The 12,962-nt window shown below is 51.2% G+C and overlaps 5 protein-coding genes across 5 annotated transcripts; 3 read left to right on the top strand and 2 right to left on the bottom strand.

Annotated features, from left to right (window-relative positions):
- Positions 1–293: 293 nt before the first annotated feature.
- Positions 294–2,367, top strand: PFICI_09900 (uncharacterized protein; the record flags this gene model as incomplete). Its single annotated transcript, XM_007838481.1, has 2 exons — positions 294–708; positions 764–2,367. 2 exons carry the CDS (start codon positions 294–296, stop codon positions 2,365–2,367), a joined length of 2,019 nt encoding a protein of 672 aa, XP_007836672.1.
- Positions 2,368–2,555: 188 nt separating this feature from the next.
- Positions 2,556–4,600, bottom strand: PFICI_09899 (uncharacterized protein; the record flags this gene model as incomplete). The annotated part of the gene is made up of 5 exons (XM_007838480.1): positions 2,556–3,056; positions 3,172–3,683; positions 3,777–3,997; positions 4,063–4,272; positions 4,338–4,600. 5 exons carry the CDS (start codon positions 4,598–4,600, stop codon positions 2,556–2,558), a joined length of 1,707 nt encoding a protein of 568 aa, XP_007836671.1.
- Positions 4,601–6,113: 1,513 nt separating this feature from the next.
- Positions 6,114–7,020, top strand: PFICI_09898 (uncharacterized protein; the record flags this gene model as incomplete). Its single annotated transcript, XM_007838479.1, has 2 exons — positions 6,114–6,285; positions 6,350–7,020. The coding sequence occupies 2 exons, from the start codon at positions 6,114–6,116 to the stop codon at positions 7,018–7,020; spliced, it is 843 nt and encodes a 280-aa protein (XP_007836670.1).
- A 980-nt stretch (positions 7,021–8,000) lies between these two features.
- PFICI_09897 (uncharacterized protein) lies at positions 8,001–10,229 on the top strand (the record flags this gene model as incomplete). Its single annotated transcript, XM_007838478.1, has 3 exons — positions 8,001–8,139; positions 8,210–9,153; positions 9,213–10,229. 3 exons carry the CDS (start codon positions 8,001–8,003, stop codon positions 10,227–10,229), a joined length of 2,100 nt encoding a protein of 699 aa, XP_007836669.1.
- Positions 10,230–10,426: 197 nt separating this feature from the next.
- Positions 10,427–11,635, bottom strand: PFICI_09896 (uncharacterized protein; the record flags this gene model as incomplete). The annotated part of the gene is made up of 1 exon (XM_007838477.1): positions 10,427–11,635. One exon carries the CDS (start codon positions 11,633–11,635, stop codon positions 10,427–10,429), a length of 1,209 nt encoding a protein of 402 aa, XP_007836668.1.
- Positions 11,636–12,962: the final 1,327 nt, after the last annotated feature.

The following is a 12,962-nucleotide window of genomic DNA, read 5'->3' as shown; positions in this document are numbered from 1 at the left end:
AGATCCCTATCGCTCTTATCGGAACCAATCAAATCTCTCTCTCGAAAAGCGTTCTCATCCAAAGCCCCGAGCCAGTGGGTAGACCACGCGCTTGTACAGCTGATCAATAACCACGCCACGCTGGCCCAGACAATTGCTGACAACTTACACCAAGATTGATCAAGATACGCATGCGACTCATTATACATCTGACGGCATGGAATGTAATAGAGTTCTGTTATCTTGCACATCCATAAACATATGCTAACCGCTCAAAACTATTTGCTCTGGAAATCTCTCACTTGCTGACCCCCATGGATGAATTGCCAGACTACCCTTTGTTTGCTACCACGGCCTCGCAGACAATCATTGACCCTTTCCTAGCCGCCATCGGTCAGCATGCCAGAAAGTTCACGTCCGTGAATGCTAGTTTAAGTTTAATAATCGAGCCGATCAGCGACCATTTTTGTGATTCCCTGTTGAGCGAGCGGAAAGGTTCCAACTTGAACACTGTCAGCAAGACAAATCTACAGCAATATGCAGCTCGATGCTCGGTTTGCTCGTTCCTATCGCAAGCCATAGATGCTTACTTGACTGGCACCCATCGGGAAAATGCTCACATCACTCAACTTGGTGGATATCCACATGACACGTTCTTTGTATCTGGACTGAGTTCAGAGGATGCTTCAATATGCCTCAGTGATTCATTCTACTTTTTTACACCATCTGGTCTGTACCGAGCTGCAAGAGCCTTCAAGATGACAACGGCTGATAAGGAAATAAGATTTCTCCATCATCAAAGACCTCCCATTCAGAGCACTTTGCGACGTCGCACCTATCTCAGAAGATACCTCATCAGATACAAGTCTTTACTGGGCCAAGCGCCAGATCGCCACGTGCGATCTTGGGCACAATTGCCTATCGAGCACACAAGGCTCTCCACTTCCCACTCGTGTACTGGATGTATCTCTCCGAGATACTGAAAAGTCCATACGACTGCTGACCACGGCACGCCAGCGTGAGCGCTACGTCTGTCTCAGTCATTGTTGGGGTGAGCAAGCTTCAATAGCAAAGACGACCCGCCAATCATTCAGTGCACACACTAAAAACATCACCCTCGGCGAATTACCGAAAACATTTCAAGATGCCATAGATATAACACGACGTCTAGGGATAGACTATCTTTGGATCGACTCTCTCTGTATCATCCAAGACAGCGAGGAAGATTGGGAAAACGAAGCGTCCCGCATGGCCGACATCTACGAGGGCGCGTATTTGACTATTGCTGCCACTGCCTCGAAGAATGGAGACGAAGGTTGTTATCGGTCCAATCCACCAGCCATTCGCGAAATGGACTTTTCTTATACCACGGAAACCGGTTTGCAGACGAGAATTCACTGCCGCCAATTTTACCAACATTTTGACTTGAATATGGCCGTTCCACCTAAAGAGACTCTCAATGAATTCCCATTGCTGGGTCGAGGCTGGATATTTCAAGAACGCTTTCTCTCCCCACGCGTGCTGCATTTTTGCAATTTCGAACTGGCCTTTGAGTGTCGAGATGGTGGTCGATGTCAGTGCAAAGAAGAGAGATATGGTCATGGATTCAAGGAGGATCTAATGCGTCTCTTTGCACAAGGCCCTAGCTCGGAGACCTTTCAAGTTAGGAAAGGCTGGTGGGCCGTCGTGCGTCGGTACACGAGGCTGAGGCTCACGTACGACAAGGATCTCCTGACCGCTCTCTCGGGCATATCTAGACGCGTTGGTGCCAGCAAGCCAGCAGGTGACTACGTGGCAGGAATTTGGAAGAGCCTTTTGCCTTATGGCCTCTTGTGGTATGCCTCTCCCACGCCGCAAGACTCTTTCAAACGGACAGACGCTCCTCGAGCACCATCGTGGTCGTGGGCGTCCATAATTGCCCCTATTTCATGGTCATTGCCACACCATCTGAGTGGCGAAAAGCCTCTCGCAACGATAAACGATATCAACTGCGAAGTGTCTGGACACGACGTGTATGGACAGGCCCATGGAGGCGTCCTCGTCATCACGGGTCCCACCTTGACCTCGAATTTACGCTGGCAGAAGGGTTCCCTGGTGTCTCCTGGCAACCACCCAGACGACTATGGATTTCACTTTTCCGACATTTCTAATGATATTACCCTACAGTTCTCTCCCGACTTTCCATTCTTTGCGAATGAAATAGGCCACTGTGCAGTGTTGTGTCTCTGGGTTGTGCAGAGCACCATCCTCGTGCTCAGACCCTTGGAGGAAACAGGGGTTTTCGAACGGATCGGGCTTCGGCAGCTTAGTATTTTCAATGATGAGTCGTGGGAGATAGCGCACGAAACTCTCGAGAGAAGTACTCTAATGACTGTCAAGATTGTCTAATGTAGTCATCTACTGTAATCAGGAGAACAGTGTCGACCATCATTGTTCAAAGCTTGGCAACACCAGGGTGACTGAAGGAGATCAATTGAGATATCGAAAGTCGAAAATTCAACATCCATAATTTTCATATCTTGTCCGTACAGTTCTAGGTTTCCAAACTATATACTTTTCATTCTGTCAGCGGCGTATCACAAAGATCGACACATTCTTCCATCGTCTGCTACGGTCCAAGCTTCTGAGCCAGGGGCGATGCGCGTATAAAGGAAGTTTTCCGGATCGTACTTGGCCTTGATTGCCAATAACCTCTCATAGTTGGTCCCCCAAAAGACCTCCTGGAAATTTGGTTGCTGAAAGTCGGCTTCGTTGACATAGGCCCCACTGCCAGGGGTCGCGGCCTCGAGGATGGGCATGGCCTGCTCCGTCATCTTGCTCACCTGGGCCACCATGTCGCTCCAGGGCGCCGTGAAGCTCCATGGTAGGTTCAGCACGGCATGGATCAATGAGCTGCGCCACGCCGGCACCACGCTCGTGGTCTCGGTTGAGCCAAAGCGACTCACGTCCAAGCTGACGCCCGTCACGGCCACGCCAAGATTGGCGAGTTCTTGGAATGCCAATGATGTAATGTTGGAAACAATATCACGGGGTACAAGGCGACCACCAAAAAGACCCTGGTCGATGGGAAGACCGCCCTGATTGGAAGGACAAGTCAGCAATCGGGCGCGGCAAAAGGTTTCCGGACAGGTGATGCTCCCTTGCGAGCAACCTGGATAAAGCTCACGTCAGATACCAAGATCAAGTACTTACCCACGGGAGAGGACCAAAGGTCTCATTGTAGTGTTCAAGATATGATTGAGACTCGGTAAAAGAGACTGTAGGATTGATTCCTAGTTTTCCGAGGCTCTCCAAGAAGGGGCTCAGAACCTCGCGACATTCCGCTGCCGTCTTGTTGTAGGCTGTCAGGAACGGGATACCGAAAGCCTCAGTATTGATAGTATAGACCAGCATGACGCCGGCGTCGACCATGGCCGGCAAGAGTTCATGAAAAGTCTGAACGGCGTGCCAAAATGTTTCCGTAGTGGTCGAGTTGGACAAGAAGGACAATGCGGCCCCGCTGACGATGGCGTCGGGGTGTGTCCTCACCGTCAGCGAGGTGACGACGCCATATGTCCCGGGTCCTCCACCTCGCAATGCCCAGAAAAGATCTGGATTCGAGGTCTCATTGGCGATCAAGAATTGGCCATCGGCAGTTACTACTTCCCATTCCAGGACATTGTCCGCTGACAGACCGTACGAGTTGCTCAGTGCAGAGTGGCCACCTTAAGGTAAACTTGTGTCAGCTAATTCCCTCCATTCTGTCACTTAGGGACGCTTTTTTTTCAACAACGCAAAAAGGGGGGATGGGACCAAACCTCCTTGCGTGTAGCCTCCTGCAAGTCCAACAGTCGGACACTCGCCCGTGACAACGACACGGCCTTGGCTGTTGGCCGCCGTCACAATCTCAAAGCCCTGGACGCCGGCACCGACCTTGACGGCTGGCCCCGTGTATTCCACACCTACCCACTCGTCGATGAACTCGATATCCTTGAGCCCATGGGTACGAACCGACAGTGCCCCCGCTCCCGTTGAACGTCTAGCATATTACAGAGTGTGAGTCTAAGAAACGTTGCTCCCTGATCGAAAGGTTTCTGTACTTACCCGTTGAAATCGTGTCCGGTGTTGCGTATGACGAAGCGGATGTTATTTTCCCGGGCAAATGCTATCGTCGCCTGAATGTCCTCTGCCCCGGCAACATCGACGGCGTAGCGCACGTAATTGCCCAGCTCGCACGGCCGCGACTGTGGCTGCCAGGGATCGCAACTCTGGTTGGCGAAGAAGGGGGCCATGACGGACGAGGTGGAGTTGAAACTGAGTAGATGCTGTCAATTAAAACGGCCAATTTTGCATGAAAAACTGCCTGGGGGGAGCATTACTGAATGGGTTCCATCAGCCACTCGTCCTTGAGCTCCTCGCACAAGGTAGCATTATAGTTTGGATCATGGCATGGAGAGCCCAATGGCACAGTCTTGACAAGTCTACCACTGACGGTTTCGTTGAGACTCGCCCATTCGGCATCTGAAGGCCATGCTGCATCGCCTGGGAAGACTTTACAGTCACCACCAATGACTGGGTATGATTCCTGAGCCGAGGCAACCGTGGCAGCTGCAATAGCGACGGCCGACAGTAAAAGATTCATATTAACAAGCTATTCTAGGCAAATTAGAAATGGGATTGTGAATAGATGACTGCGTTTGGTGTACAACTTGGGCTATGGAGAACTTGATGACACACGAAATGCAGAAGGAGGAGAGAGCACTCGGGGCAGTATAATGGCAAATATATAGTACCTATATACAGCATCTAGCTCGTAAGATCAGACCTGCCTTGGGGTATATTGAAACCCTGCAGCTCCCTCTATCATATTCAGAGATGATCTGACTGCCCGGATGACCCAATCTGCCTTGCTCGCCAAGACAGGCTCATGTTTCCCATCAAGTGAGCAAGTACTTGGGGAGCTTCAAAATGGGCAAATGTTGAGTGTGTGTGACAGTGCAGAGCTGGGCTGACTTGGCGATTTGTAGATCTACTGTATATATCCTATGGCTACCGTGACTAAGGAGGGGGCCTGACGTTGCACCACATCAGAGCCGAGCCGAGGCGACAAATCATGGATCACCAGTGGCAGGACTTTGTGAAGTTCCCCCGCCTTGGCGTTGAATCAGCATTGAAGAAAAAGCATCGAGTGCTTACATTTCCAAGCATGGTGTATGAGACATCTTGGGGGTACCCGGTTCATGATAGCGGGGAAGACAGGCTTATCACTTCAGATTTTATGATCAAACATCCGGGGCTCAAGGGACCCTACCCACAAAAGACTTTGCTAAAGTCTACAGTCACATGTGGGCGTATGGTCAGCCAACTTAGCACCAAGATACATTGTTTGACAGAACCAAATTGCAACAAATACATTTCTCAAAAGAACCTGAAGCTTGGCTGTGTTGTCGGCGACCTTTTAGAACGCATTCACCAAGATAATGGACTTATCAGAGTGTTTTCGGTATTACGAGCTTACGTCGTACCTCTCAGGCATTCGGACTTTTCCGCCAAGTTGCTATACTCGCGCGGTCGCACCAGTCATTACTGTGCCCAGACTTGTGACTGGCCCATTAGTGCAGCAGGCACAAGATGACCCCGAATTCTACACTACAACACCCATCAAGAGCTGTTCTGCAAGCTACTTTTTGATCATTCAGATAGAAGAACTGGAGTTTCATAATGGCTTCCTGTTCTTTCGACCCACTAGTTTCGTCAACGGTCCGACTGTCGATATTTTGCGACGGCATTGCCGCTGCTAGTTCAAGTCTAAGCGAATTTTGAACAGGAATACGTAAATTCTCTGATTGGCTGATCACGAGCGGGAATCTTTCAGTTAGGGATCAGATATATACCCCCCTCTATTCACTTGGCCAAATCTGATTCAAACATTCCTTCTTCTCAATTCAAGAGACTACTGTTATAAACGCAAGATTCTGTATCAAATTTATCCATCTATAATTATAACATAATTTTCGGGCGGGACGGCACTTTTAGCAGAACCTGTTGGAATCCACCAAAACGGCTGGGCGCCTGCAAAACGGGCTTGCGCCCACTTACAGAATACGCCAACAATCCACACAACTCCTCGCGCATCGGGATCAACAAGTGTCACAATGGGTCTTGTCCAATTCGAAGATGGAAAAGTCCTTTATTATCCATATACGCCATCGCGATCAGCTGGTTTTGCCTTTGTGGCACTGTTTACAATTATTACTGTCGCGCATATTGGTGGCGTATTCTACTTTCGAACACGATACATGATCCCGCTAGTATTGGGTGGTATATGTGAGTTTTGATTTTTCATCTTCTTCTTCTCCTTGATTTGAAAAGCTTACCATTCCATTTCCAGGTGAACTTTTCGGTTATTATGGTCGCGCATGGGGTGGAGAAAACCCAAACTCGCCAAAGCCTTTTATGCTTCAGCTCATGCTCATCTTGGTCTCTCCCGTATTCATCGCCGCAACAATGTACGTGACACTGGGACGACTCAAGGAAGGAATCCTCGCGCAGCCCAGGAGGCGATGTAGCCCGACCACGCTGTTTATTCTCACCGACATTATTGCCTTTTGCACGCAAATCGGCGGCGGTCTGGTGCAGGTGACTGGAAGCCTAAAGATTATGCACATTGGAGACCGCGTGGTACTCGGTGGTCTCGCTTTCCAGCTCGTGGTCATGGCTATTTATCTGATCCTCGTGGTGCGCTTCTACCGCCAGGCGAGCCAGACTGCCATTGTCGACGCTCCGTGGAAGCGTCACGTTATCGCGCTCGGCGTCTGCGTTGTCATGGTCTGGGTCCGAAATCTCGTCAAGGCGATTGAGTTTGCTCAGGGCTTCTACGGATTCGTCAGTCAACACGAGGCGATGCTATACGTGTTTGATGCTGCGCTCATGCTCGGCGTCATGATTATCTTTTTGGTACTGCATCCGGGTGTGCTGCTTCGCCAAATCGACCGCAGTCAAGCGTCACATAAACATTATAACATGGAGCCGCTTCGAGAAGCCTCCGTACCTTATCAATAATATTGTTTTCTCCTCGAAATTTGCCAAGCATATATTTCAAACATGGGACTCTGAGATGTTTGAGGCTACGGTATTGCTTTGTATAAATTCAAGAATAATGGAACCAACAGCAGCTTTTAAGAAGAATAGACTCTTAATTAATCTTTAAACTCACCTCTGCAGTTTTGATTGGCTTCAAAAATGTGATGTACATTCAAATAAAGACTACCATATACCTATTTGATGTTGGAATCGACTGCTATTGAAAATGGAACATGGTCAAGAATTGGTCAAGTCTATAGGAGAAATGCCAAGAGAAATATAGCTGGTCCACCGCACCGTGTCCTTGTAGGTTCTGAAACTATCAGCATTCTATAGCTTAGGATTGAAAACAATAGATTGGGACAAGGCTGTCAGTGTCTTCTTCGAATCGAGTCCAGTCCATTGAGTACAGGCCCTGTTCCCTCCTTCTAATACCAATTCAGAATCACAGTGTGGGGTCTTGGCGCTAATGCTTGAGCCACTGTCGCTTATCCCCTCCTCCCTGGGACCACTATCCAATCACTGTTGAATCACTTGGCACGTTTATCTGTGTAGACAGCAATTTATATTGAGACCTGAATGAGCCGTTTTCCGAACTGGACCCAGCAAGAAATACAGTGCCTAGATACCTAGCCTAGAGCATTCATTCTGCACGGATCTGTTGCAAATGCACGTGCTGTCTCTCTCTCCACGCCCCAGCCTCTCTGATCTTTGGCTCTGCATACCCAGCAGCCAGGAACGTGGGATGGATCATAAACAGTATCCGCTGCACTCTCAATCGTCGCTTCAAATTCCCATTGTACCTGTGATTTTCTAAGTTTGACAGCTTGATTCACATTCTGCCGAGTGTCTGAGGTTTTGGTACTCTCAGTAATAACCTTCATTCTAATTTGCCCACATAAAGGTCATGTTTTGCTTGTAGGAATTCTGACAGGATGAACATGGCATTCTTTCTCAACATGCTTGCTAGTCAAGCCGTACTTGGCGCATTCGCGGCCAGTGCATCATTATCATCATCGTCATCATCATCGATCCCAGGTGCCGCATCGTATACTGTGCCCGCTGCCTTTCCAACATCGGTGTTTTCCAGCTATTACAGTGAGTTTGAATAACAAACCCTAAATGTTTTGTAAGTCCAATTGATATAATAGCTGACCATCACAATCAGTCCAGCCTGGCCCTACATCTGAGCCCCAACCGGCACTGTTTGATCCCATTCTCAACAAGACATTTCCCTTGAATGTGACAGACCCTCTGTCCATCCCGTCTCATGACACGGATCCAGTCTATTTTCCTCAGGCGCTGGCCAATCTTTCCGAAGCCAGCGCAGAGGCTGTCATCGCTGCAGCTTCAGACGAGATTTTGACAATTGTGAGGGCTAACCAAACTGGGCTTTCATCCAACTGTTCGAGATGCGTCGCCGCCCTGTCAGTGGCGCAAATGGCTGCGAAACTGGCCCCAACTTACCTGCCAGACGCCATGATCTCACTGTGCCAGAAGACGGGCTTCGCATCCAACTCCACGTGCCAGTCAACGTACGAGGCCGGCAGCTTTGGTGCCACATGGACGCAGATTCTCTCCAAGGCCGACGTGGCGGGCCTAGACGGGCAGTATATATGCGCGTATCTGGGTTCGTACTGCGCCTCGCCCAACGTGACGGCCTTTGAGCTCGCCTTCCCCAAGCCCAAGCCCGCCAATGCCACCAAGCCGCAGCCCAGCGGCCAGCGGGTAAAGGTTCTCCATCTCTCGGACCTGCACCTGGACGCCCGGTACGAGGTGGGAGCCGAGGGCAACTGCACCTCGAGCATGTGCTGTCGCCACAGCGCGCCAGCAGCCAACGGGAGCGCCGCGGCCATTCAGGTGCCCGCACCGCTGTATGGTTACTACAAGTGCGACTCTCCGTATTACCTCGCGCTGGCCGCCCTGCAGTCCATTGGTCCACTCACGGGAACCTCAAAGGAGAACCCAGCGGCGTTTGCGCTGTACACGGGTGATCTCGTGGCGCACGACTCGCAATACCAGCGCTCCCGGGATTACGTAGAGGATATCGAGCTGTCCGTCTGGCACATGTTTAAAGCGTACATCGGCGGACCGGTATATGCTGCACTGGGAGTAAGTCTGGCCTTGGAAATGTTCCCATAAAGACCTCATTCGCTAATATAAATGGGCAGAACCACGATACAAACCCAGACAATCTCGACGTGCCACACGGCATCGACGACGACGGACCCCTAGGCAACCAGTTGTCCTGGAACTACGACCACGTCTCCTCGCTGTGGGAGTACTACGGCTGGATCGACGAGGCGACCGCCGCCTCGGCCCGGACGCACTATGCGGCCTACTCGATCCGGCACCCGCTGGGCCTGCGCATCATTACGCTCAACACGGACCTGTACTACCGCAACAACCACTTTGCGCTGCTGAAGGCGGCGGACCCAGACTTTAGCGGCATGTTCACCTTTCTCATTGACGAGCTGCAGCGCGCCGAGGACAGCGGCGAGCGCGTGTGGATCGTCGGCCACGTGCTCTCGGGCTGGGACGGCACCAACCCTTTGCCCAACGGCTCCGAGGCGCTCCGGAGAATCATTGAGCGCTACTCGCCGCACGTGGTGGCCGGCGTCTTTTTCGGGCACACCCACGAGGACCAGGCCTTTGTCTACTACCAGGGCGCCAACGGGAGCAACAGGTCGGCCGAGACGGCCGTTGCCAGCGCCTGGGTGGGCCCCAGTCTGACGCCGCTCACCAACCTCAACTCGGGATACCGTTTGTACGAGGTCGATACGGGCAGCTGGGATATTTACGATGCGTATACATTCTACTCGGACGTGTCGTCGTTTGGGTCCCTGGACAATGGCACAGAAGAGGGAGATCAAGGGAGCGGGCCCGTCTTTCAGCTCGAGTACAGCAGCCGAGCCGCCTACGGACCCGGAGCCGAGTGGCCAGACGACGCCCCGCTGAATGCGACGTTTTGGCACCGCGTCACCGAGGCCATGGAGCGCAACCGGACGCTCGTTAGCGTCTTCAATACCTTTCAGGGCAAGAGCAGCATCCGGAGTCCCAACTGCACCAGCGAGGCGTGTGCCGAGGCCAAGATTTGCTATATGCGAAGTGGATCAGCGGCACTAGGAAAGCAGTGTCCTCAGGGCTTTGGGAGCGTACAGAGCGCATATACTGGTGTCAACTTTTAGTGTATGTAAACGCGGCGATAATGTATTGAAATAATTATATAATTGAGCTATGAATAGACTATAACTCTAGTATTGGTATCATTGGAATAAAAGTCAAGTTGCAACACTGTGAGAGTGAAACTTCAATCGTGCCCCATATTGATTGAGGAGGAAGGAGCCAGGTCAGGCTGCCGCATGTCTTTGGAGATTCGAGCTGACTAGACCCTATCACCCTCGGCTGCAGCCAAACCCTGCTTTCTTGCCAGGTTGAGAGCCTTGAGCTTGGCCGTTCCAATACCAGCGACACCATCCTCCTGGTCCTGACCCAGCCAAGGCTTCTTGGAGTCACCCAGCATGCTGCCGGCCAGAAAGTAGGCAACGAGACCAATGATGATGAGGACAAACGCAATGGGGTACAGGTAGTAAATGGTGTAGCCAAAGACCTGAATACCAATGGCGGTACCCCAAAAGTTACCAGTCAGGAGCGAGATGTCAAAGAAGGCGGCCGAGCCCATGCGCAGAATGATGGGCGCGAGCGAGTAAAAGATGAACAGGACCAGAGTGTAGCCGACGAGGTAACCTGCGACGTTGCTGTTCCAGTTGGCGCCCTCAAAGCTGGAGCGGTCAAAGATGGCGGCGACGACGCCGTTGATGATGACGCCAAAGACACCCAAGAAGCTGAGCACCTCATACATGGGCCGCTTGCTGACGAACCACTCCTCAAAGACGTTGGAGACACCGTACAGGGTCGCGCCCAAGAGACCGAACAGGTCGCCCTTGAGCAGGTCGACACCGGGTCCGCCGTTGCTTCCCTGAATGTGGTCGCTGGCCAGCAGGAGACCCATGCCACCACAGGCAATCAAGATACCAATGATCTGGAAGATCTTGTAGCGGACCTTGAGCAGCAGGAACGAGATGATGACCACACAGACAATGGACCAGAAGTTGAGCAGCTGAGCCGACAGCAGATTGGTGTAGCGATAGGCCAAGACGGTAAAGTAGTTGCCGAGCACGTCGAGGAAGCTGAGGATAAAGTACTTCCAGCCGTCGCGCAAAATGATGCTTCCCAGCTTGGCGGGGCCGAGCTTGACCAGCGTGATGGGCACGTAGACAATGGACAGCAGGGCATAGTTGAAAATGGTCTGCAGGGCCGGGATGGACCAGTTCTCCCACGACGACAGGCAGCTGGTGAAGGTGTTGGTACCCGTGATGCACAGCGCGAGAACCTGGCCAATGATGAGGACCAGCCAGAAATCCCAAGTGGTCAGATAGGTGTACCAGTGCACCTTTCTGGCCTCGATCTGATGAATGACGGTGCTAATGGCCGCCTGGTCGGCAGAGCCAGAAGCCTCAGAATGCGACTGTCCTCCATAGACCTCGACGCTTGGGCCGGTTGTCTCGTTCTTGTTGTAGGACGGAGTCTCCATCTCGAGCGAGTCGTCTTGTTGAGCAATCCGACTATATCCTTGGAGATTTGCGTGATCAGCGCGGCGAGATAGTCTTCCCCGCAGAGCAGCAGCAATCCCACTGGGTCGCTTGGAGGTTATGGTTACTCGTTTTTTTAAGAATGAGATCCCCAAAAAAGTGTTGCTACAGTGGTACCAGATCTACTGAAAAAAGAGTAGAAATGTGTAATACTGTAGAAAATGATTATAACAAGTCTTTCTGCGGTTTTTACACCGGGAAAAAGCAAGCGCAAAGACTTTGAAGTCGCCTGCTGTTGATTCACCTCGAGTCGCGGGGGCACATTAAGCAGTGCGCCCGGGTGGTTAGAATGGATGAGGGTATCGACGTGCTGCAAAGAGGCATCAGTGAAGAAGGCAGCAGCAAAAGAAGGAGGGAAGAGAAAAAAGATTGAGGTTCTCGTCTATTATATGCGCAAAAAGTCCAGGGTTCGGTCGCGATACCACCGACAGGGGTGCAGGAAATAAAAGAGAAGAAAATCTTTCACCATTCTTGTCACGACTCCCGCCAGTCTGGGCCGGTCGTGGTTTGAGGGTTGGTTGGGTGGTGTAGTGGGGAGGGTCCAACTGCTATGTGAATCTAGCGACTTTTGGCTTCCGCCGCTGGACCCAAGGAGCTAGGCGAGCCTGGGACTAGAACTTGCTGAAGCTGGAGTCTTCCCCGGCGCCTGGCCCAGGATGTCTACGACGCTGTTGACTGTCGCATCTTTTCATTGGACCATTCGGGGTCTTAGTGCAGCATGCTCGAGCTCCAGACTGGAAAGGGTTTGTATGATCCTGGTTCAATGACTTTCTCATCTGTTTCGGCCGGCCCCGAAAAAAAATGAAAAAGAATCTATTAACTACGATTTAGGTGAAATCAATACGATATTTCCATTTCTCAAACCTTTTTTCGATAGGCTCACAAGTCTATTATACTTTTATGAGCACTCCAGAATATGCTTCTTGTTTGGCAGATATTCCATGCACGACACTCGATACTGATGCGATGATTTTCATCCAAACTCCATGGCACTCGGCATCATTCCGATACTAGCGTCAACCATGTTCACACCATGATCACCAAACCTCAAGTCTTGACCCAATTAGCGCCTTCGCTTGCAGCCTGTCCCAACTGGCTGGAATCATCCCAAAACTCATGGTTGCATTTCAGCTTCGTGAGCCACCTGGTGTCTTGTGGCTATAGCCTTGGGAAGAGGTGTGCTCTTGTTTCAACTAATGGCGTCGACTTGTGATCACCCCCACGGACATCCATGATGGTCCTGTGTGTTCGTTTAAGATTGTGGCAAAT

The sequence above is a fragment of the Pestalotiopsis fici genome, assembly GCF_000516985.1.
Source record: "Pestalotiopsis fici W106-1 unplaced genomic scaffold PFICI_Scf_7, whole genome shotgun sequence".
In the NCBI taxonomy this organism is placed as follows: domain Eukaryota; kingdom Fungi; phylum Ascomycota; class Sordariomycetes; order Amphisphaeriales; family Sporocadaceae; genus Pestalotiopsis; species Pestalotiopsis fici.
This window is presented reverse-complemented; position numbering and strand designations above follow the sequence as displayed.